General features: G+C 40.2%; 2 protein-coding genes across 2 annotated transcripts in view; one reads left to right on the top strand and one right to left on the bottom strand.

The window, feature by feature from the left end:
* Positions 1–1674: 1674 nt before the first annotated feature.
* Positions 1675–3577, top strand: LOC107286039 (transmembrane protein 200A). Its single transcript, XM_015814335.1, has one exon. The coding sequence runs from the start codon at positions 1725–1727 to the stop codon at positions 3027–3029; it is 1305 nt and encodes a 434-aa protein (XP_015669821.1). The 5' UTR covers positions 1675–1724; the 3' UTR covers positions 3030–3577.
* A 15648-nt stretch (positions 3578–19225) lies between these two features.
* The window catches only part of LOC107286028 (protein 4.1), a 53583-nt gene continuing 46854 nt past the window's right edge, over positions 19226–25954 (bottom strand). The window contains exons 8-11 of the mRNA XM_015814323.1: positions 25375–25476; positions 24225–24305; positions 23720–23829; positions 19226–21336 (exon numbers count right to left, since the gene is read on the bottom strand). Of these exons, the coding sequence (XP_015669809.1) occupies positions 23734–23829; positions 24225–24305; positions 25375–25476 (279 nt within the window). The 3' untranslated portion in view covers positions 19226–21336; positions 23720–23733. The remainder of the gene's footprint in view (positions 21337–23719; positions 23830–24224; positions 24306–25374; positions 25477–25954) is intronic.

Raw genomic sequence — 25954 nt, 5'->3', positions numbered from 1 at the left:
ATTTTAAATTTCTCTTTTCAGTCTTATTCTGGCCTTCCTTCTATGCCAAGCAGGTTTCCATATCCAAGCTTCCCTTTCCACCAATAAATCTCTCTTTATTGCTTGCAGTGTCCTTTGAAACGATAGGAATCCCATTCTCTGTATTAGGCCTCTGTTTCTCTCATCCTTGGAGCTTCATTGCTTTAAAGTCTCAAGTCTTAATCTTTGGTTCTTCTGATCCTCAAAACTATAAATGACATGTTTATAAGGTGAAATCTCTTTTATCTCAGTTGTTTTCTCTTCTAGTAAGTTTTGATTTGTAGAATGGTCAGATATGGTCTGGAAACCAGTTTGAAGGTTTGAAGTGGAACTTCTGCTTCTTAACTCTGTAGTAAACTCTTTTATTGTAGCACATATTTCTGCAGTGGCTTCATAAATCTTTTCCAATATAAGTTTGCAGTTTAATTGTAACTGAACGTTTTCCATATTGATAGTAATTAAAGAGAGTCTCTTTTTTTTCTTTTTTGTCCTTTTTTTTGTGGAGGCTGTATTTAATAAAAGTTGAGCAGTATTCACCCCCACAAGTCCCACTGGTACATCAGTTTAACTTTTCTCTTGAAAAAATTTGAAGGTCAGGTCTATTCCACAAAGAGAAATCAGAAGTTGCAATATTAGGTTTTCGCCACTAGATGTCCTCAATAGATTAAAAAAAATCTTTTCCAGACACCATTTTTCCCCTCTTTTTTCCAATCTTTTAAGATATAATGTGAAAAAAGAAATAATCTTCCAGCATAAAGTGATAGTACAGCTCTTAAAAAAGCGTTTTTTCTGTACCCCAAAAGCAGATGAAACAAAATATAGTCTCTAAAATTTTATTCTATTCTTTTGTTCCACGCCTTTCTTCCCAAACACATAGAAGCTGCTTTTCCAAGACAGGGAAATAGTTCTAAGAAAATTCTTACAGGCAAAAAAAAAAGTAAAGAGAGGAGCCAAAAAAAAGCCTCACCCGGATTCACCACGGTGGTTTTTCAATGCTTAGATGTTCTTTGACTTGCAGTTTGAAGCAGCTGGCCGTCAGCCCTCAGATAAAGCTCGGACAGTTGGAGGAGCCACCGCTCCTTCACAGCCGAGCGAAGTCTTGTCAACAGAAGTCGCACCCTCCAGGGCGACTTTCGACCCGCATAAGGGTCTACCGGTGGAGGGAAAACTAGCCAACACTAGGGACGCCGCGAACCGGAACCGGAAGCCCATGCCTCTGGTTTCTTATCAACATAACTGGAAGAAGTTCTACATTGTAAAAGATGAGAGCAGCTCTGTGTATAACCCTATCTGAGTCAGTAGTGGAACTTAGAAGTGGAGCTGCCTGTTGGTAAGGAAAGCCCTTACTTCAGGGGTCTTCAAACTTAGCCCTTTTATGACTTGTGGACTTCAACTCCCAGAATTCCTTAGTCAGGCACACTGGCTGAGGAATTCTGGAAGTTGAAGTCCACAAGTCATTAAAGGGCCACGTTTGAAGACCCCTGCCTTACTTTCTAGATGAATTGCAGCCTTCCAACTACATTCATGTTGTCCAGCATGGAATAAGGTCTCCTGCCTTAGGCAAAGGGTTGGACTAGAAGACCTTGAACCTATTAGTTTATGTTCTGTTCTGCTTAACCCTTTTCTTTCTCCCTCTCTCACTATTGTTAAGATGACCTGTGGACAATCTAAGAGGAACTGACAGTATAACTGAAGTTGCCAAAGCCATGAAGACCCATAACACCTCGGAGAAGAAAACATCAGGATCCTCCGGTCCTTCCCGATGGCACAGGGGCAGGTTTCGGCGCAAGCCCTCCCCGCAGATGGTGGTGAAGGGACAGCTTCGGATGCGCTCGCCCTCAGGAGTCTTCGTGATGGTGGGGATCTCGGTGGTCTTAGTGGGAATGACCATTGCTGTGATTGGATATTGGCCTCACCGTACAAAGTCTGGAAGTGGTAGACCAGGGAACTCTAGTGTTGCAGGAGACATCAGGAAGGAAATTAAGGTTTCTCCCCAAGCCCACCCCTTCCTTCACAGTGAGAAATTGAAGCTCATTGGACCAGTTGTCATGGGTGTGGGACTCTTCATCTTCATCTGTGCTAATACTTTGCTGTACGAAAACAGAGATATGGAAACTCGCTTGTTGATGCAGCAGGAACTCTATTCCATGGGCCTGAATTTCCCACAGGACACGGGACCAACAAGTGATTACTTTCAGAGGAGAAGGACCACTTCATCTACCCTCAGGGCCAATGCTGAATGTGTAGAAGGCTACTACGAGGTGGATCTTTCTTCCAGTGGCTTCCAATCTTGCTCCAGCCCTGTGAAGAAATGGGTCAATAGCTGCAATTCCAGCAGGCTCCAAACCACGACCCAGTTCTTTCATCACAAGAGCCTCTCACCTTCGCTGTCCCACTTGAGCATCCATTCTGACTGCAGCAACACCCTGCCAGAGAATGGAGCCTTCTCCTTTGCTCGCGGAGCAGAGTCGGTCCTCTCTACAGCTGTCAATGCCCTGCCTTTGCCTCTCATTAAGCTTAATAACTGTCTTCTTGAAAAGCAGTGTGTTTCCCGGGTGGGTATCCAGGACTTGGAAGGCAATTGTAGGTTGCCAGAGGAGAGGGAGGAGGTACAGAGACTCTCATGGACTCTTCTGCCTGGATGCAACCTCATTGTGCCCAGGAAGGACACACTTAAAGGCAGCCACATAGTTATTGATATGGATAGCACACCCCACTCAGGCAACTTGGTGGATAAATTTCATGAATGTGCAAAGAGAGTGTTCCCAAATTCAGGTCATTCTAAATCCTTGGATCTTGGCCAGCCAAGAACGGCATTGGTGGCACCAAGCATAGAAAGGAAACATAGGAGCTGGCCTAGGCTGGACCACATTGACCTACTCAACTATGCAAAACTGGAAAGCCAAGGAGAATCTTCTGATAGGCTTTTGGAAGCATCAAAAGAGCTTTTTAGGGGGGAGAGCATTTCATTATCCCAGGAAATTCCTATGAAAACAGGTCCTATCATTTGATCCGGCACCTAAAGGGAACTGTGTTATTTTGCTATGTCAGGTTAGGCATTGCCAAGAGAAGGCAGGCTGATACGTATTTGCAATGAGCATTGCAATGCTGGCTGCTTAATTCATCAGCCAAGGTCTGTTGCCAATGGAGAAATACTTCGGATGGACTTTCTTCCCAAGGCTCTGCGGTTTCTTGCCTTAACTAAAAGTCTGATTGAGTGTGAAAAACTTTGCCATGAATGGACTGCACATGCCAGGTTGCGTATGTCTGTGTAGGACCACAAGCCCTGGTTAGGTCCATGAGCCTGTCACACAACTGGGCTGCTAACAATGCATTTGTAAGGGCTGCAGGGAAGAGTCAGAAAATAGCACGACTTCAGAAATCCTAAAGCGATTTTAAAAAATAGTTTTATACAGGGATGCAAATTTCTCAGTTCATTGAAACTCAATTACAGTTCCTGCCTGAGGTCTCATAATGCTCGGTTAGGAATACTAGTTTATTTTTCTTTTAAAGACAGTTTGAATACACTTGTATTGCTGATCTCATCATTTGGAAGCTAGTGATTTCTAAAGTAAAAAAAAAATCCTACAAATTAATTGATGTTTTTTCTTTATGTGCTTTATTTTTAGGGAACCAATGAGTATGTAAAATGTCTATGGAGATTCCCAATCATCCAGGTCATGGTTATCCCAAAGATGCTTTTTCCAAAAAGCAACTGGACTTTATTGGGGTATTTTTCCCTTTGAAAACATTTTGCTTCTCATCAACGAACCGAAGAAGCTTCTTGGATGAGAAGCGAAATGTTTTCAAAGGGAAAAAAAACAAAGTCCAGTTGCCTTTTGGAAAAAGTACTATTGGGAGTGTCTAAAACCCTTCGAAGTAGGCCATGTCAAGAAAGAGTCTCCAAATTTTACTAACACTCTATTGAGTGTCCTCACTTCCATCCCCACTTTGGGGACTATACTGTTGTTTACTGAACAATTGTTGAATATCTTCTTCAAGGCCATTTCCATAGCCCACTACCAGTGGTGGGATTCAGCCAGTTCACACCAGTTCGGCAGAACCGGTAGCTAATTTTTTGTTGCCCAGGCCCAGAATGGATGTCCGGAAGCGGCATCCACACAGAGAACCGGTTGTTCACATATTTGAATCCCACCACTGCCCACTACAATATGGTTGTTAAAGTGTCTCATACTATTTAAATCTAAGTAATTAGTAATGTCATATGTCTATGGAGATTTCGGTCATCCAGGTCATGATTGTCCCAATGGTGCTTTTTCAAGAGGCAACGGGACTTTCTTTGTTTTTCCTTAAAGACATTTTGCTTCTCATCCAAGAAGCTTCTTCAGTTCAGTTCTTCAGTCACAATTGAAGAAGCTTCTTGGATGAAAAGCTAAATATCTTCAAGGAAAACAAAGAAAGTCCTGTTGCCTTTTGAAAAAGCACCTTTAGGATAGTGATGCCATAATCTTTTTCAAGCGATCCCATCTTATGTTTTGTTTTGTTTTTCTTTTTCATTAATCTTTTAATTTTCAGGATGGATTGCAGTCCATAAATAGGAGAAAACACTAAAATGAACTGAAGAGAACCAAAACTTTAAAAGATTAAAATAGCCATAACACATGAAGAGAGGCATAAGAGGGAGGTGTTTAAATAAGGACCAGCTGGACACAGCTAGAAGAGGATGCTTAAATCTTGAATGCCAGAATAAAAATAAAAGCAAACAAGGGTGGCAGAGGAAGGCTTTCCAAAGTTAGAGCATCATGTTAGAGAAGAATCTCATATCCACATGGCACTGTTCTCCCAGCCATGGGATAATGATGATGATGATGTTGTAAGGGACCTTGGAGGTCATCTAATCCAACTCCCCTGCGCAGGCAGGAAACCCTATAATCCTATGATCAGAGCCATTCCACAAAACCTAGTGTTAGGATAGGTTCATAGAGCTATATTTCCTTAAGTATCGGGGTCCCAAACTGTTAAAAAAGAGCCAGATTGGTGTTAAGGCACCAGGCCAGGAGCCAGAAAACTGTGAGTTCTGGTCCTGCCTTAGGCACAAAACCAACTGGGTGACCTTAGGCCAGTCATTCTCATTAGCTTAGGAAGGAGACAATGGCAAACCACTTCTGAAAATCTTGCCAAGAAAATGTCAGGGATTTTTTTCCAAGCAGTTGCTAGAAGTCAAGATTGAGTCGAAGGTACAAAAAACAAAAAATCCATCTTTTAAAGCAGGCATGTCCAGCCCATGGTCCACAGGCCACCTGAGATCCTGAACAGCTAATAATGCAGCCCCACGAAAAATGTGATTTATATACATATACATTTATTTTTGATTGTTCTGAATATTTGAATCCCAGGTGTAGACATGTTTCTTAAGAATCAATAAGAAATAATGAACTCCGGGATGTAGAATAGTCTTTTATTACTGAGCTTTCATCAACTAGCTGTTGACATCATCAGAGTAAGGGCTGAGAATAAAGGAGGACCTACATGTGTGCTTGTGTGACTGTTTTTAACAGTCAATACATAGAACGTATATATAGCATGCTCACAACACACTCGCTCACTGTGGTGAGTCTGGCTCTAATGTGTGAGCCAGTAGATGTCCTCGTGCCATCTACTTATGTCCCACGAGGACATCTACTGGCTCGCACATCAGAGCCAGACTCACCACAGCTGAGCACGAGAGAGTAAAACGACCATGCTGATTGCACCCCTCTCACAAGGACACCTACAGCCGATGTGCGACTGCACGTAGCGCAGCAGGTTCTACGCACCAAACAGCTGAGAGGAGGGATATTTGAATTTCAGTCCGAGACCGGCTTTTGCAACAAAGCCAGAACTATTAGACTAAATGTGAGCATGCTATATATACGTTCTATGTCTTGACCGTTCCTTATTTTTTATTGATTCTTAAGAAACATACATTTATATGCATTAACAATATTATATAAAAGTAGTCCTCAATTTATAATCATTCATTTAGCGACCGTTCAAAGTTACAATGGCGTTGGGGGAAAAAGGATCATTTTTCACACAGCCCATATATCATCCCTGTAGTCGCATGATCAAAATTCGGACGTTTGGCAACTGGCATGTATTCATGACAGTAATTGTGATCACACAGTGATTTTTAGGCCAACAGCTCACTTCCTGACTTCCTAGGAATATTAGTGTGCAGGAAACTGAAGGGGGGAACGCTGCATACGCCTTGGCCTTGGAGGAACACTAGAATTAAAGCTAGATTTGCAGAAAAACATCACAGTGATGTTATTTTTGGAGAGTGAAAGAGTAAAAACTTTTATGGCTTAAAACAGGCCTCCGTCTGCAGCAGTTTCCCAGAACCGAGTGCAGTTGCTAATGCAGATGATCTTCTGCACTGGGAAGAGGCCAGCCGTTTTTCATCGAGGGAGCCTCATCTGGCTGGGGGGAGCGGGGGGGGGAGAAGCTCTGGGCCTTAGAGGCAGATGAATGTTTGTAAAGAGATTTAAATCGTACTAGTGATCCATTTGATTGAGCTATTGGGTGTGATTGTTTCCCTTTAGCACCACAAGTAAATAGAAGGAGAGATGGAATGGGGAAGGAAGGAAGGAAGAAGGAAATTCCAAGAGGATGGAAATACTCAGGAAATTTGAGAGTTCCTTCTGACCAATCTCATCCAACAAGCATTTCCAGATGGGAAAACATGAAATTATTTGGACTATAGGCCTTTCCAGATGCTGCTGCTCTTGCTGTGGTATCAACCACATCAGATATCAGGTTATTATAGATCTAAACTTAAGACCAAACAAATAAATAAAAATGCCTTATTTTTTTTCTTCTCTTTACATTTTATCTTCTTGAATTGAATTCTGAATGCTTCTCGCTACATTCCTTTTGCATTTTTCCAGATTCTTTGCCATGCCCTCAGTTAACCATCATCAGGGATGTATAAAAAAACAACCCTTTTGTTTCAAGCCTGATTTCAAAAGAAAGAACGGGATACTATTTTTTTTTATTTTTTTATTTTTGCCATCTTTGCCCTATTCACTGCTCTTTCGTGGGAAAATACTGCAGGCTGAAACTTGACCATGTAATTACATGGGAGTAAATATCACTGAAGGCCAGAAGTCTAAATATATTCCCTTCAATTACATAAATAAATTACACATTGCCCTCTTCCCCAGAAAACGAGTTACCAAGTATCCTTTAATTCATGGGTGAACATCCTTTGCCAAAGTTCATACCAGATTTTTGGGAGAAAAAAAGTCCAACCTTTCCAGCAGGCTCTTCCTACTCAGTGGGAGGAAAAAGCTGTGCAGAGAGAAAGAGAGATTAAAAAGGGAAGACCAGACAGAAAGGTGGATTTTTCTGTTTAGCCCCACCCACTTTGCACAGGTTCTTCCTGCTGGAATATAGGTAGTCCTTGACTTACAGCCATTCATTTAGTGACCAATAAAAGTTATAACAGCACTGAAAAAAGTGACTTGTAACTGCTCCTCATATTTACGACCATCAAAGCATCCCCAGAATCATGTGACCAGAATTCAGGCACTTGGCAGCTGTCTAGTATTAGAAGACTGTTATCACATCACCCCTGGCCCTTCTCTTTCTTAGGTTAGACATACCTAGTTTCCTCAATCATTCATCGTATTGTTTAGCCTCCAGATCCCTTATCATCTTTATTCCTCTTCTCTTCACTCTTATACCTCTTTGCATATCCTGGAGAAAATTCAAAGGAGAATGGGATGGGATGCAATCAGTGGTGGGATTCAGCCGGTTCACATCACTTCAGCAGAACCGGTAGCTAATTGTTTGTTGCCCAGGCCCAGAATGGACTTCTGGAAGCGGCATCCACACATCCGGTTGTTCACATATTTGAATCCCACCACTGGATGTGATGCGATGCACTGAATGCAATGAATGGCTGATATCTGGAACAGGTATAATCCAGACAGGAACATTTATTGCAGGCCTGAGTAGCAATTCTTAACCTTCCGCTCTCCACCAATGCAATGCCCAAATTTCCTAATTTAAAACTGAGTGGAAAGTATGGAGATTTCCTGAGCGTTCCCTTCCCAACCAGAAGGCAAAGTGATTTCTTTCCCATAAAACTTTTCCTTCCACTCTTGCATCTGTATCTATAAGGCTGGGATATCAGGGCTGGTGTAAGAGTTATGCTTCTTTTTCATCCCACATCAAAGGCTGAGGGAACCCTCAGCGCTCCATAGCTGGTTTAACCCACTGGACAGGCTGCCAGTGAACACATCATTCAGAATCAATAATGAAGTCAAATCAAGTGGGGCTGTCAAAACATCGGCATCTGCTGGGATGTTAGCCAAGGAATGAAATAGTTGAGGTCTGGCTAAGCCTCCTTCACTCCAATTGTGTATCCCGGGGTGGAGAGGTGGGAGGGTCAGCTATCTCAATTGCTCCAAAGTCTGTGTTTTGGAAAAGGATATGAAAAGGGTCTTCTGGTTGTGTCATTGTTTCTGAGTCACAAAGTACTCCAAATTGTAAATCTTGCTCCTTTACAGCTACGTTGGTGCCATGTGCTAAGTGCAACATGGGTTACTCAGTCGAATGTGATGGGTTTGCATGAGATCCGAGAAGGTGACTTACCCGCCTGCCCTGCAAGGTGACTAGGTGAAATCTAATGGGTGTATTTCAAATGCAGTACATTGTGCAACACCCAGTCTCTTTGTCACAGGGTGTGTCTACGGGATATCAACAAAATATTGAAATACTATCTTGAATTTTGTGACCTTGCCCTAGGGCAGCATTTCTCAACCTTGACAGCTTTCAGATGTGTGGATTTCAACTCCTTACTGGCTGGGGAATTCTGAACATTAAAGATGAGAGATCTGAAAGCTGCTAAAGTTGAGAAACTCTGCCCTAGCACATGACACTGCTTTTCATGTGAGGCACATAATCCTGTTAGGTACAGATCCTGCAATGTCAGTTTTCTGGAAGAAATTAACATATGAATTGATTTAGAATGGTGGCCAACATGAAACACATACCAGAAAATGAATTCTGCTATTGCAGTCTGTCCAGATATCAGGTTAAGGACACTGCAAAAATGGATTTTCTGCTGGATTTCTGGATCCAAGCCCTGGATAATGTCTATGTATATCTTCTGATTATCCCTAACATGGCCACTGGCCATGCTGGTGAGGAAGTATGGCAGTTATAGTTCAAATATTGGATAAGATCTGTCTTTTTAGGAATTGATAACTTGCAGAAAAAGAAAACTAAGAATAAAAGAAGAACCCTTTCAAGGGGGGAAATCTCACAAGATTGTATGTTAGGACTGGTGCTTTTTAACTTGGTCATACTAGATCCTATTTTAAGGGTAGATAGTAAGCTGGCCAAATTCATGGATGGCGGTGAGATCCAATGGTAATTGTGAAGAGCTCCAGAAGATTCTCTTTAAAATGTTTGAATTTTATCAAACAAATGGTAAATGTGGTTCCATTTAAGGAAGGGGGCGTTGTCTTACCTGAACGCCTTTTCTCAGTACGGAGATGGAGAATTCACACATGGGTTTTCATTGGATGCCTGCTCTTGAGACCAAGTAGTCAAACTTGACACGCCCCCTCTTGTTGGCCAGTCTTTAACGAGGGCGAAGTGACTGAAGATGGACGAGGTGTTGGCTCTCAGACCCCTACAATGGCCTGCCTGACCTCAAGGGGTGGGTGTGAATTCTCCATCTCCGTACTGAGAAAAGGCGTTCAGGTAAGACAACGCCCCTTCTCCAGTACAGGAGATGGAGAATTCACACATGGGACATACCAAAGCTCCATAATCCCAATGGGTGGGAAACATAGGAGCCCTAATTAGAGTCTCCAGCAATCACCTGCTGAAGAACCCTTCTTCCAAAGGAAGCATCTGCCGCAGCAAAACGGTCAATTTTGTAATGACGTACAAACGGGGAAGGCGATGACCAAGTCGCAGCCCTACAAATCTCGTCAATGGACGCCTGGGTAGACCATGCCGCAGAGGTCGCAGTGCTACGAGTGGAATGTGCAGTAATGCGTCTAGGAGCCGGCAGGGATGAAGACTGATACGCCTCCGCAATACAGGCCCTGATCCACCTGCCAATAGTACCAGAGGAAACCTTCTGGCCCAAAGAGGCCGGACGGTAGGAAACGAATAGGGCCTCTGACCTACGAAAAGGTTCTGTACGTTTAATATAACGCCGCAACGCCCTACGGACATCTAGTGTGTGCCACTGCCGCTCCAAGTCGTGGGAAGGATCGGGGCAAAAATTGGGCAAGATGACTTCCTGTGTCCTGTGGAAAAGTGAATTAACTTTGGGAACAAAAGTGGGGTCTAGGCGAAGGACCACTCTATCGCTGTGAAAAATACAAAGATCACTTCTGACCGATAAAGCGGCCAACTCAGAGATGCGTCTGGCCGACGTGATCGCTATCAAGAACGCAACCTTAAGAGAGAGGTTCCGCAATGGAACAGTCCTTATTGGCTCGAAAGGAGGCTTTGTAAGAGCCCGAAGTACGAGCGGTAACTCCCAAGAAGGATATCTGTGTACCACGGGAGGTCTAGTGTTACAGGCGCCCTTAATAAAAGCCCGAATCCTGGGATGGTGTGCCAGAGGAACTGAATCTGCACAGGTAAATAATGTAGACAAGGCGGCCACCTGTCTGCGTATGGTCGCAGGGGCGAGGCCTTTGTCCAGACCATCTAAAAGATAGTCCACTATCTGAGGGATAGAAAGGTTGCATATGTCCAGTTGACGACTCCGGCACCAAAGGCAAAAATTCTTCCAAGTAGAATCATAAATGCGATTGGTCGCCGGACGTCGGGAAGCTTGAATCATGGAAATGGCACGAGCGGAAAATAGTTCTTGGGCCATTATGCTGCACTCAAGTGCCAAACGGTCAGTTGTAACCATTGGGGTTCCGGATGTTGAAGGGACCCCTGATGTAACGACACCCGGTGAGGGGGAATCTTCCACGGAGGGCATCTGGAAAGTGTCATCAAATCGGCAAACCACGGCCTCTGAGGCCAATACGGTGCCACCAGGATCACCTCCGCCCGTTCCCGAAGAATCTTGTGTATGGTCGCCGGTATGAGGGGTAGCGGAGGGAAGGCGTAAAGCAGGCCCTGCGGCCATGGGCTCCGTACCCTCCGCTCCTGGAAGGAGATAGCGGGAATAGTACCTGGGGAGTTGAGCGTTGCTTGCTGATGCAAACAGGTCGAGGACCGGTCGTCCGAAATGGTGAGATATTTCGGAGAACAGGTCCGGGTGCAGTCCCCACTCCGAGGGGTCCACTGTGGCGCGACTCAGCAGGTCTGCTTGCTGGTTGTTGACCCCTGAGATGTGCTCGGCTTTGATGGAGGCTAGGTTGAGTTCCGCCCAGGAAATCAGGAGCCGTGCCTCGGACATCAAGGACCTGGACCTGGTGCCCCCGACGGTTGACATGTGCTTTGGACGCCACGTCTGTGAGGACCAGAACGTGACGACCTTTGATTGTATGTCTGAATTGGCGTAGAGCCAGGTGTATGGCCCTGAGCTCCAGCCAATTTATGTTGTGTCTCAAGTCTGTGCGTGACCAGCGGCCTTGCGCAAACTGAGACTGTAGATGGGCCCCCCAGCCGAACAGACTGGCATCCGTAGTGATGGTGATGCGGTCCGGTTCCTTGAAGGGTGACCCCTTGCTTATAGCCCGCGAGAACCACCAGCGGAGCGCTTTGCGAACGTGAACCGGAACTCTGACCTGATGACTGGATGCACTGGTGTTTGTGCGTTGGAACGGGAGTAGGAACCACTGTAGGTCCCGCAAGTGTAGTCTGGCCCAGGGAACAATGGTCTGAGCCGCCTGGAAGGAGGACGTCTGAATCAGAATGTCGTCCAGGTAGCACTGGACGCGAATGGGAACCTTCCTCAACTGGGCTGCCAGGACGGCCAGGATTTTTGTGCTTTCCTCCCCCCCAGAGCCCTGGGGAGAAATTAGAAGAATCGGGAAGGGATTTCCCCCACACACACACACACTCCCTTACCTCCCTCAAGGGTAAATTTAAGTTAGTACTGATCCCAGTGCTAAGAAATTTTAAAAGGGGGAAATCAAATTGGTAGCTAGGAGTTTAAAGGGATTTTTAAGGGAAAAGGAGAATTCACCAAAGGCTTTCTAACCTGCTATTGACTGAGAGCCAAACCTGACACGTCGTCAAGAGCTGAGACCAAGTTAAAGACTGGCCAGCAAGAGGGGGCGTGTCAAGTTTGACTACTTGGTCTCAAGAGCAGGCATCCAATGAAAACCCATGTGTGAATTCTCCATCTCCCGTACTGGAGAATGTAAAGTGATGCACATTTGAGCAGAAATATATAAGTAGGCAGTGCATCATCCTCAGGACTACTGCACACAGCTCCCGTTGCTACATTTGGAAAAAGATACAACAGAACATAAGAAAAAGTAGAAGAGGGCAACCCACATAATGAGAAACTCAAAATACTTTTCTTAGGAGGAAAAAAAAAAGCACAATGGGGCTCATTAGCTTAGAAAACATGTGGTGGTGCTGGGGACATACAATAGAAGGGCTTTAAAAAGTCATGCAGGGAATGGGAAACAGACGTTCCTTTCCTGGTTTGAAAACACAAGGAGTAAACTAAGGAGGCAGACCCAAGAAGATGCTTGTTCATGCAATCCATAGTTAGTTGATACATGAGATATGAGGATGGTCATTAACTTGGCTTTGCAAGTAGACTACATAAATTCATAGGGAATAGGTCTAATGAGAGCTGTGAGTGAAGACAGATTTCCATACTGGTGGCAGTTTTTGCCAAAATACCAATGGAAGAGGAACAATGGTGGTCAAAGATAGTGAGCATGCTGGAGATACCTGGAAAGCTCCTAAGAGAAACAAACATCTGGGGAGTCCTTGGCAGGATTCAGCACTGCTATTTTTATGCTCTTGAGTCATATGGAAGGCACTGGGCTAGGGATGGCCGTATTATTGAGGCAGATGAGAGTTTATCTCCATCACCCCTCCTGCCCCCAGTTAGCCCTTTTCTGCCTTCCACCAATTAGATCCTCAGGTTATGATCCCCATTTTATAAAAGGGAATTGCTGGTTCTCTTAGGGCAGGGGTTTCCAACCTTGGCAACTTTAAAACTTGTGGACTTCAACTTTGCTGGCTGAGGAATTCTGGGAGTTGAAGTCCACAAGTCTTAAAGTTGCCAAGGTTGAGGACCCCTGTGTTAAGGCATTTCCAGACTATCAAAACAAGGGGGAAATGGTTGCTTTGATTGTATTATAACATGTAATGCAGCCTATTATAGGATAATGGGAAGGTGTATATCCTAGAAGTACTGTCAAAGGAAGTCTTTGAGTCAAGTTTCTAGGATAGTGTTTCTCAAACTCAGCAACTTTAAAATGTGTAGATTTCAACTGCCTGAATTCTCCAGCAGCATTTAACAATGCAAGGTGTTTTTTTTGTCCCTTCTGTCCAGTGATGTCTGATCTAAGACTGCATAGACTGCATAGACAAGTCCCAGAAATTTTGTTGGACAGGTTTCCAGAAGTGATTTGTCATTGCCTCCTGACCCAAGGTTACCCAGTTGGCTTTGTGCCTAAAAGCAGGACAAGTACTCAGTCTCCTGCTTTCTAGCCTGATGCTTTAACCCTACACCAAGTTGGCTCTCGTCCAACTCTAGTGCTAAACTAAAATCCAAAATATACTGGAAGGATATTGACATAACAGCTGGCTTATTCCATTGTACTTTGCCTCAATGAAATTACCTTGGTGCTATATTGTGTGAACCCATCCAGCACATTATGAAAACTATGAGCTATAGCTATGGATTCAGCATGTGTGAATCCAAGCCAATTATAGATATTAATCATTAAGCAAACCACCGCTTAATCATGTGTAGTTCTATTGTATCTTGACCTTTCATAAAATTTCCCTCAGATATGTAAGGCCCACTATTATTTAATCTTTGTGTAAGCAAATTAGGTGGGTTTTTTTAATTCTAACATTGCTTGACGCAGATATGGGTCTTATTTCATCACTGCAGCAAGATATGAAATTACAATCCAGATGGAATATATTGCAAGACAGACATTAATTATATTTCAAAGTCAGTGAAGTGGACCAAACACCAGAAATTGCATAGAATCAAGAAACTGAATATTGTACAATCTATTCAGTCAAGTACTTGAAGCTTCTTTTTCTTATGGGTCTCTCTCTCTCTCTCTCTCTGTGTGTGTGTGTGTGTGTGTAGGAATTCTCCATAGCAAATTTACTTTGAGGCAATGAAATTTCATTGAGCTCTAAAAAGTAATTTCCTAACATTGAAGCATATTAGAAACGATGACAATATGTTTTGGCTCTTAGATTCTTACTAGCTAAATTTTATAGTGCAACAGTTTTGAATAATTCTGGTCCAATGCAACACATTTTAGCAGACTATTTGCATTTCTTCCTTTGAACACAAATATTCCTCTTTTGAAAACAGAGGTTTATAAATGCCAAATAGATATAAAAAATACAGAGATGATTTTAGGGGCTGTAATTCCAATGTATCTGGGAAACATTTGAGGAGACAAATGGTTACTTTCAAAGTTTGGGATAGGCTCCCTCTGCTGATGCCGCAGCATAAAATACTTTCCTATTTGGCCCTGATTTGTAGACACACCAGACTGGAACATGAGGCTGATAAAGCACATTCCATGAATGGGCCACTCACCTAATCACTGCTCAAAACAGCAGACACCGATTTTGGACTGTTTCCCTGACTCTGCATCCTGTTATGGAAAAACTTGCATACAAAAAAGCAGCTTTCCATTCAGAAGAATGCAAAGGAGAGCAAACATTATTTGCAATTAGAAAAGTGCAAATAAGTACAGTATTGTTTGAGTTTCACATAACTGCACATCACTTGATAGGATCAATACCTGAGATGTTGTCCCGGAGGTCCTCATGGTCATTCTCAGAATCGAATGAGCACAAAGGAGACCTGCAGCCATGAAAGTTCCCCTTCTCTAATGCAGGATAACTTTTCCTGTGACTCTGGAATTTCCTGGGCATTAAGGACATACGACAGGGCTGAGGTCTACTTGAAGCAAGATGACAAGATTCTCATAGTCACAAGGCAGATTGGCTGGAGGTTTCATTGCTCACTCTTGTTCTTTCCACAGATTGCTATCAAAGGTTATATTCTCAATATGATAAATGTTCATGTTGACTTACTAAGCTGGGTTCATACAACATGAACTAACAGTTTGTTTTACCACAGTGTGTGAGCTCAACCAATGTTGTGCAAAAGTAACAGCTTGTTTTTAAAGTTACACAGTAAAGTCATGGTTTAACAGTACTTAAACTAGGCATTTGGGGCTGCATATGAACCAAACAGTTGGAAGAATTGAAGTTTCAGCCGACATATGTCAGAAACTACAATCCAGATAATCTGGGCAAAGTAGAGCTGCAGGGCTTTTCAACCAGTGGTATGTGTACCACCTATGGTACATTAGCACATGGCAGGTGGTATGCGGCCCTGCCCAGCCAAGTGTAGTGGGGGAGGGAACAAGCCAGCGCAGCGCAGGACTTACTGTGAGAGAGTCCTCTGGAGCTGCGGAGTGGCTGGGGCGAGAGGCAAAGGCTCCAGGATTGGCACTTCTGGCTCACCCGGAAGAGAAAGGGGGAGGGGGAGGAGACAGAAGAGGCTATAAAAGGAGGCAGTTTGGGTGGGAGAGGAAGAGAGAAAAAAAGAGGCAGCCTTGGGAAGAGGTGGAGTCAGCTGTAGCTGCACCGAAGGAAAAGAAGGTGGGGGGAAAGGAGAGATCAAACAGGCTGGCATGAGCCGATCTACAACTTCTGTGACAGCCATCTGTGCTGGCAGCAACAAACAGGCCAGAAACACAGCGGGGAAGGGGTCACCCTCCATGAGGAATGAACAAAGGCAGCAATGAAGAAAGGCAGCATCGGCTGGAGGTGAGGCACAGAGGGAGGGAGGGAAGGAGATGGAGAGTGGAAGGATTCTTATGTGCTTTTGTGACTTTGAAGTTCTGGGATTTGTGCAATGTGGGCTTTGGGTTCTTAAGGAGTGTTTGTCAATTTCTATTTGGCTGATAGCTGATGTCTCATGTTAGATTCTATTGTTCTGCTATTGTTCGCAGTACAGTAAGTTTTGCTGCAAGGGATTTTGAGGTATTTTTCTCCTGAATGGATTTTGCCTGTAGCATTCCTTTACTTATGGATGGAGCCATTTGGGGAGGCTACCTTAGCCAGCAACCAGTACTAACATTTTTTTTTTTCTTCCTTAACTGCCAGCTGCCAGCTCCTTAACTTTACTTTCTGGCCAGTAGCTAATTCTTAAAGGGGAATGCACCTTTTTAAGCTAGTTCCTCAGCAGCTTGTCTTTTCTGTCTCTGGAGGCTTTTCCTTGTTTGATGAATATATGTAAGAGGAAAAATATGGGAGGGGGGATTCAAATTCTTCCTTCAGAAGGAAATGGGAATGAGAAAGAGGGAGGCAGGGAAGGAAGTCCCACCTTAGCACTTGGCCACCAGCAGCCCTGCCATTGACTTTGCTTGTCAAAAGGTTGCAAAAAGGGATCACATGACCCTGGGACACTGTGACCATCATAAATATAAATCAATTGCCAAGCATCCAAATACATGTCACATGACCATGGGCATGCTGCAATGGTCATAAGTGTGAAAAATGGTCATAAGTCATTTCAGTGCAATTGCAACTTTGAACAGTTTTTTGGGGGGAAGGGTCATCAAGTTTTTGACACCTTGCTAAGTGGTACTCGAATATTGCCATATCCTAAAAGTGTTACAATCGGTGAAAAGGTTGAAAAGCCCTGCTTTAATAAATGACAAGAGTATCATTTTGTTTACCTGAAAATTTATTGAAAAATGCAATACAAGATTGAACACATATCTAAATGCTACATCTAATTTTCCTTTAACTACAAAAGTCCAAAATAACAACTACATAAACTATAAAGATTTGCTAATTGTTTATTCTGTTCCTATTTTTTAAAAAGAACGAAATATTCTATACAATTGTCTTAAAATTTTTTACAAAGCTCCTTCATATCTGCAGTGAAATAGTGTGATTTAATGTGTAAAAAAGAGAACCAACCCCCCATAATTAGAATATTTTTTTTTAAAAAAACTGCCCCTTATATGAAAATGGAAAAAAATCAGTTTATGAATCCCCAACACCCTCTTCCCAAAGTTAATTTGTACTTTAATAGTTGGCAAATGAAAATCTATTTTTTTCCCTTCTAATTTGACCAATTTGGATATTGATGCTCTTCCTTCTGTATACACATTCATAGATAAATAGCTTCCATTTACTATACAGTTAAGATAGTTTCTAGATAATCTCATAAATGGGGAAGGAAATAACTGGGAGCATAGTCATTTCATCATTATAAATAAATAGACTATATTTTATTTACTGCTCCAGTAATGGCAGTGCTGGTCCCCAGAAAATGAGAATGCTAGAAGCTGGTTTATTTTGGGATCTGTTAAGGTGATGGTGGCAGCTCTGAGATTGTGAGTACAAACAGCCTACAAATGCTTTTCCTTGTCAAAACATGAAAATCCCTATTATCAATGGTAGACAGTTCAGAACATGTCTCTGGTACCCTAAAACTAAATTATTTTCATTGTGTCTGCTATGGAAAGTTAAATTACCTTGGCAAATGCATTTTAAAAGGATTTATTAGCTCCTTTTTTATTTCTCTAGCATGCTTGGCTATACAAAATAAAATATTGCTCACTTGTGGGATATAAGTAGCCAGGAGGAAACAAACTCACAACACTTGTTCAGTTACAAAGGCTACCAGCAAGAGTGCCAATTTTTAAGCTCAGATGGTAAACAGAAACCTCCTTCGAGAGTGGATTCACACTGTATGCAGGAATTTCAGAAAATAAAATAATCACCATGTGGCAGCAGCCCCAAGATTCACATTCCTAAGAGGTTTAAGAAGACGCTTAAACACTTTCAGCCTTTGCTGCTATGAAGTTTAGTTTTATAGTTTATGGACAATAGGTAATAAAAGCCGGCAAGAGTTGTTGCACAATTAGACTACCAGTCAAAGGAAGGTGTGTATATGCGTATTGTTAAGTTTTTTTTTAATGTTTCATTACAATAATCAGAAGCAGAGTAACATAACATGAAAACAGCACACTCATTTAGGTATATCAGGGCTATTCAACCTTGGCAACTTTAAGACTTGTGGACTTCAACTCCTAGAATTCCCCGTCCACAAGTCTTAAAGTTGCCACCCCTGGTGTAAATCAACTTAATCTGCAAAAATGTGAAGTTTTTCTTGCTTTATAATGCTTTTATCTTCAGGTATACTCAAAGGAAGGTGGGAATCTTAGATCTGGCCGTTGAGTAGGAAAACAGAACTTTTATTAAACTCCTGAATTCAAATTGCCTTGTTAATAAATATATAGAAACAAAAAGAAAAAAAGGAAATTTGAATAACCCTTACTTTTCTTTCAGGGATACATCTTGTTGCCCTGTTGCAATCTTTATTCTTTTATCTACTAGAATAGTTCTTCATCTTTTCCACTCACACGGGTCCTGTGATTTTGAGCATTTCTTGAAACTAACATATTCCTAAGTAATATTTAGGAAAACATAATCCTAAATATTTACACAAACTGCTAAATGAACATTGTTTTGCTTCTGATTATTGTAAAAGTAGGCAAGAAATTACACAATGCAGATATACTATCCCACCTTGGACTTCCTTATTGCAGTCTAATGCAACACTTATTCAGATTTTATTACATACTTTTAGTAAATAAGCTAAAAATCCGAAAAAGGAAAGTTGGGAGTCATCTATTGCACAACACAAAAATGGTGAATCAATGACTCCCAACTTTCAGAGTAGAAAACTCTGAAAATGGGAGGGCAATAGATGGGAAGGCCAGGAAGAGGTACAATCTGAAATGCATTCCCCTTATTATTGCAGAGGCAATATCTTTTAATGAGGGATTTACATTCCATGCAAGAGTCAGCTAAACAGAACAGAACATCATTGGCTAGCTATCCATAGTGTATAAAAATCATGCTCAGTTACAGCTGGTGAAAGGGCAAAACTTGTCCTTAGAAACCCTACGGAATACAAGCTTCGTAATAGAATTCCGTAATAGAATTCTTTCAAAACTGCTTTATATTTTGAATAAAACATCAGTAAAAGCAGCAGAAATATTAATATTTTGCACCAAAGTGTTCCAATTAGTTGTCTACCACAATAAATAGCTAGTTTTGTAATAAATACATTAAGTGCCCAGAGTTTATTCTAGTTCAGTGTAATATTGTTAGGAAACTTATTCTACTGCTTTCACAATTACTTTCATTAATACTATTACAACGCAATCCTGTTTATTTTCCGTGGAGGTGGGGGGGGGGAAATCTGCATTCATTGGAAACATGATGTAATGTCCAGAGCATAGTAAAGCAAAATTGATCAAACAGCATTCCATCTCAAAACACTTTCAAAATGTTACAAACACTTCACATTTGAGAGGGAAAGGAACATGCAATATGACAAGTAGCATTATGCCAAATAGTAAATGAAAGCTTTTATTTACGGAAATTGAGCTCTTCTAAGAAAAGGTAGAGCTGTTTCTTGTTGTATCTTTACAAAGCCTTCACATATTTTAGGAAAAAAGAACTATCCAATAAGTAATGGCCTATTTTTGAAATTTACGGGAATTTCAAATTGGAATCCAATCACTGAACATGCAGGTTGCAATACTCATAGAAAAGTGAAGTATTTTTTTTTTAAAAAAGAGTAGTCCTATCTGTCTTTTGTTTGAAAGTAATGTAAAGTCAGTATTATCTTTTTTTAAAAAAACTCCCACTGACCCCTTTCATAAATTACTTGTTGCTCTTTCTCTGAATATATTCCTTAGATATTAAGGGGCTGAGGACCGCAACTGATGCGGAATTCTATGCTTTCATTCTAATGTTAATAGTGAAAAAGCTAATGGTGTAATTTACCAAGTGCAATGACCTCTGTTCATGGTTTCTTGTTTGTTTGTTTTTTTGATGATCTAAATGATCTAAAGGAAACAAGAGAGAGAGATACCACACCAGTGCACTGTGGTTAGGGTTGCCCCCAAGAAGGACGACAGAGTATTGTCTTGCAAAAAGTATTGTCTGATGGAAATTAATATATTCCCTCTTCAAATAACTTTTCACTGAGGAAACAGGACCCTATTCTGACTGATAGCCTTCAATACTATCTTCATGAAAGGAATGCCAGATTGTTTTTAACAATTATATAGGAATTATATCCCTTATCCCGATATATTGCCAGAGCTCTAAGTTTAGCTTTTGTTTAAAATGTATGATTTTAAATCTTTATTTGCCTCTTGTCCCCCTCTGCACAAAAAATAAACAAAAAATAAAACAAAACCCTCCACCCAAACCTACAAATGACTAGGAGGGGGGGAGGGAAAAAACATGATAAATCATAGCCTAACTTAATTGTGTTCAAGGTCTATTACTCTTAGTCTCATAGCTTAATGGGGCTAAACAGCAGATAGAATTACAAGGAACACCTACTAAGGACTGTAAAGCAAAACAAAGGTGGAGGGAGAAAAGAGCAGATGAGAGTTGAATGCCTTACCACAATTCATTTAAAAGCTCTACAATTCACAGTATAAAAAGCAACTTCCATTGTCCCTGAACCTAGGCAACTACTGAATTACTTATATAAACACCACAACCTCGGGATATGTTCAAGCATCTAAAGACAGACATATCCACAAAAGCGAAGGAAATCCACAGGCAAAGTATGCTCTGGTTAGGATACTCTGGACATTTTATAGATCAGTCAATCAAATTAAAGTTTTGCACACAGTGATTTTTCTGACAAGAGGGGCTACTTCTAAGTCACTGATATGCCACATGGTAACTTATTCAAAAGGTAGGAGAGAACGCAAGCTACTTGTGGAACAGAAAGGTGAACAGAATCACACTTAAAGGCAACATTTTTTTGATAAGCCCTGTGTACTCTTTTTGACATCATAATACAGATTCAGAAAATGGCATAGGAAAAGGAAATTAAAAAAAATCATTTTTTAAAAAAGCACATCAGCACATGTAAAATATGGCAAATTGTCAGTCACAATATTAAAACCAATGAAAAGGGACATATAATATTAAAGAGAATCCCAAGTAAACATCAAAAAGCACAACTTCCTAACAATAAATGATAAAATGTGTAATTGAGAATAAATCTGGCAAGTTTGAGGTCATGGTGTTCGAAAGTTTCTTTGTAGTTCTGCTGGTATATCTTGGGTGGCCTTCAAAGAATGAAACAAGCATCACCTAGGAAGATACAAATTCCTTAATGAAAATAGACACACACTTAGTATTTTACAAAAATGTTTGTGAACTCCTGATATTCTGTAAATGGGCATCAATTATATATCAATTATATAATACTTTCAAATAATTGATTAATATTCATCTTGACTGGAAAGTTTAAGCTTTTTATAGCAAAATTACAAAAATGCAAAAGCATATAATACATAAACAAAAAGCCTAATCTACCATAATAAGATATCATTGGTTCAGTTTATTAATAATAAGGCTTAGCTGGCAATACAAGCCATCAAGGACAAATAAGCAAGTCTTCAACAATAGAAAGACCATTCCATATTATGGGCAGCACAACTGACAGTGTCCTTCTTCATGTGATTGCTGAATGAAAGTGAGAAAGCTGTGACATAGTAGGAAAGACATTTTCTATGAAAAATTAAATCCATGAGCCATGATGGCCAGTGGGTAGAAGGCAGTACTGCAGGCTAAACCCTGCCCACTGCCAAGAGTTTGATCCTGACCAGCTCAGGGTTGACTCTGCCTTCCATCCTTCCGAGATCGGTAAAATGAGAATCCAGATTGTTGGGGACAATATGCTGACTCTGTAAACCATTCCGAGATGGCTGTAAAGCACTACAGGACAGTATTTAAGTGTAAGTACTACTATAGCTATGTGAAATAAATACATGTTATTAAATACATAAAGTTTGTTCAAATGTATCTAATTATGAGGATCAGAATATGAATGCTGAAGTGAGAACATAGCGATGTTATATTTGAGAAAAAGTATCCATAATGATCAATCACCTTTGTTCTCATTATATTATGTGCATAAGTGTTTCAAGGTAAACTACTTGGTTAAGGTTGTATTTTACCAGATATTTTAACTTTAAACAACAGCTGTTTACTGTATCATGACTTTGGATCTTTGTTCTTACTTTTGCCTGATAATAGGACGTAACTGCAAAACGATAGGATAAAAAAATTAAATACATAAAATCCACATGCCTAAAGGTAGCCTTCAAGGATTGTTGGTTTTTATTACATAAATGAGGATTTCTGTCTAGATGTTTGCTCAGAAATGGCAACCTTGTCTGTTGCAATGCATACTCAAAATCCAGAAAACTTTGTCTTTCCCCCAAAACTAGGTTCGCTAAATTGACCATAGGATAATTCTTCAATGGATAACATAGTTCTAAAACCTAAAGATACAAATCAGAACATGATGCTTTGTCAATACATGGAGTAAAGAATGCTTCTAAGCATAAGTGCCCAGTTTTGTTCACTTGTGCATGAAACAATTCTCAGGCTTTAAATGCTGGCAAGATAGCTCACTCAAAAAGTGGTGCCTTGTTGAGAACCATTAGCATTGGTCAGAAGGGAAACAGGAGAGAAAATACTCCAAGCTACAAAAAACACCCCTATTCTGGTCCTTATGTACAACTAAATCATCATCAAACAACATGTCAGGTGAAACAAATCTGTAGCATAAATAATCCATAAAAAGAAACACATAGACAATTTCTCAAATTAAATGGTGAGCTGAGGTTTCATTCCCAAGTTGCGCATTATCTGAACACTGCACCAGGAAGCACATGAATAATTAATATATTCTTAGTTTTATCAGAGGATACTTCTCTACAAGTTTCAGATAACTTGCAATGGATGGCCACAATGATTGAGAGGTCTACTGCAGGACTGAACACTCAAACGACTGAATGTCTTTTTATTATCTTGAATAGGTCATACCAGTTGCCCTTTCTTAAAGTACACATTAAAAAGTAATGATATGAAAAATTAGGACTTTATTAGACCTATATAAAAAATAAAAATAGGGAGAAGGTAAAAAGGTCATTGCTGAAGTTGAAACTTGGCTCCCTTTAGCATGCTCAGCATTGCTTCTAATGGCAATACTGGCAGCACCCAATTTTTTTTATGTAATTTACTATAGGTTTCTCTCAGCCATTTATTAGTGAGTGGACTGCTTATAATAGTGCAGGAACAAGACCTGACAGGCAACAAGAAATAACATATGACATGATACTTGCAAGTTTTATGTTCTGCAGACCCAACCTATTTAATCTTAAACACTCATTGCTACCACTTTTAAACATTAGTGGGAGGGTAAATTTCAAGGGCATTTACAATATGATTCACAGACTCAGAAACAGGCTACTATTATAAACATTCTCATTTCTATTATGGCTGGATTCTGCCCCCAATATATGTATATTTTAGCAGCAGTTTTTGCCTGTAAAGATTTACTATAATAAACTATAATAAACAGATATTAAGAATAGGAAGCATATTTAAGACTCCTAGTAACAATCCTCATTTATGACTAAAGTTTTAATACTTTTTGATAAAGTAGTGCTAAAAGGAAACTTACCTGGTATAAACTATTTATTCTGCAATCTCAGTCTCTTGATGAACGACGACTTTGGTTACAGACATATCTGGATGTTGCTCTTTAGCTTCTTTGATGGCCTGAACTAAAACCTGAAGAGAAACAATATAAAGAACACATTATTTCTATGCTGCCTAACTTAATTTGCAGTCTGACATACTATGGATGGGGGGAGGGCACAATCTGTGATTTTACAATCAGCATGATCAAGCTTAACACTTGAGGCAAACTATGTTAGTGTTATCAAAGCAATATTTTATCAAAGTGTTTTTATATTTCATTTTAATTGTATTTAACAAAACAGCTTTAAGTGTTTGTGAATGGTATCTTGTTATCTGTTCTCACCTAGAAAAACATTTGGACTGAGTTTAAAAGACTTTCATTACTTCAAAAACAACTTCAGAATCTGAATTTAAAGTTACTCTCCTATTGTTAAAAAAATCTTGTTCCATTATCAATAATCACAGCAGTCACTACAGTCTCTTACTTGATCATGATCAATGTCTGCATCTCCTGTGATGACAATTCGTTTTTCAATTCGTGTTTCTGAAATTCCACCTTTTACAGTCTGTCATGAGAAGACAAATATTAACATTTTTTTATAATTAAAAATGATAAAACCTACAGAAATTTTAACTTTGTTAAAAGAGAAATGTAATCAGTTTATTAAATAGGAATGTAAATAAAAATCTAGTTCATAGGTAGCACTACTTGTATCATCTTTTGAATTTTTCTTATAATTATTTCATCATTTTCAATTTTTTTTCAAAATTTATAATGGTGAACCAAATGTCTCATTCTTGCAAATCACAGGAAAGTTGCTTTACAGAATGTAAAATTAGATTATAAAGAGTATAAAAATGATTTTAAAAGTAAAGTTACTATAACATTCTTTTTAATATGTCTGGAAATAGAAAGTATTTAGTCAGAACTCAACTAAGTTCAAACTAAACTAAAAAAAATGCTTCTAAGAAAAATTGCAATAACCCTCAAATTTATCAATTTCTCTGAAGTTTCCTTGATTGTCAATTTTAATGGGAGACATATTTTGAGGCAAAGCCATGCTTTAAGACTCCATATCACAAGATACGTTTAACTTTTTCTCTCTCTGTGGCTTCTAACACTGGCTAAGCAGGTTTTCCCAACTTCACCATAAATACCAGAATTTCAAGTATCAACACAGGTTGGTTCTTTGCATGCAACAAAACTTTCAAAGAGAGCATTTGTAACTCAGAGTAAGTCATAAGTTTTGGCTTTTAGTGTACTGTTTTTTTCTCACTTTATATTCATTAACTGTAATCAAAAGCTGTAAATCTAAAGGATAACTTGAGCCCACTGCACTACTAATGTAGCCAGGGAAGAGACTTTATGTAGCCTTCTCTTGAAAACAATATTATTTTATTTCCTTTCTCTACACATGATTTCAAACAACCACAATTTTCATCAAACCATACACTTTTCCAATCTGCAACAACACTGTCTTATAACAAAACGGTGTGTGTTTTGTTCTGTTCATTCTACTGCTCAATCCTATAAGGATTACAAAGACACACAGAAAATGAAAGTTATGTATCTAATTTTTTGACATGATTGCAGCTTATCAATGAGACTTAATACTTGTTTAGTACTGGCTTTACCTTCGTTATCTGTGTGGTTGTAGTACTGCTGGTAGTCTCTGAAGTGATAGTCTGAGCAGTAAGGAGAACTCCAGGATCTAAATCCCCACTGCTGTCATCAATCTAAGGCAGAAATATATCAAAGTATAAATGACTTCCTTGCCCACCTACAATGAGTAACTCATTTGGCAGGAAACAAGATATTCACAAAAAAGTAGCAAACTGAAAACTGCTTCTAAATGAAAAGAGATAACATTATTAATCAACTACTGTATACAGTAGGACACTAACAACAAAATTCTGGATCAGTCAAGGGCCATATTAATTTAATCCAGCCCTCCCAGTACACAATTAGATGCCAATAGGAAGTTTACAAATAGGAACTTCGTGCAATGGCATCTTCTCAAGGATATGTTATTAAAAGCTGCTCAGCTCCCTGTGGTAATAAATGTAGCAATTATTAGATTCCATTCCAGGCTATACAATGAAAACAATGTACTGTTTTTTTCAAAGCAGTAACAAATTTCCTTTTGTTGAATGTATACATAGTTTTCTGTCTAAAGGAAAACTGTTTGCCAAAGCATCCACTTTACATATTTAG

The sequence above is a fragment of the Protobothrops mucrosquamatus genome, unplaced genomic scaffold (assembly GCF_001527695.2).
Source record: "Protobothrops mucrosquamatus isolate PMUCROS unplaced genomic scaffold, P.Mucros_1.0 scaffold237, whole genome shotgun sequence".
Lineage (NCBI taxonomy): Eukaryota > Metazoa > Chordata > Lepidosauria > Squamata > Viperidae > Protobothrops > Protobothrops mucrosquamatus.
Note: the sequence above shows the minus strand (reverse complement) of the source record. Positions and strands in the feature narration are given on the sequence as shown.

Bases quoted from the DNA above. Each gene is read 5' to 3' on its own strand.
- LOC107286039 (XM_015814335.1), top strand. From the start codon at position 1,725: ATGAAGACCCATAACACCTCGGAGAAGAAAACATCAGGATCCTCCGGT.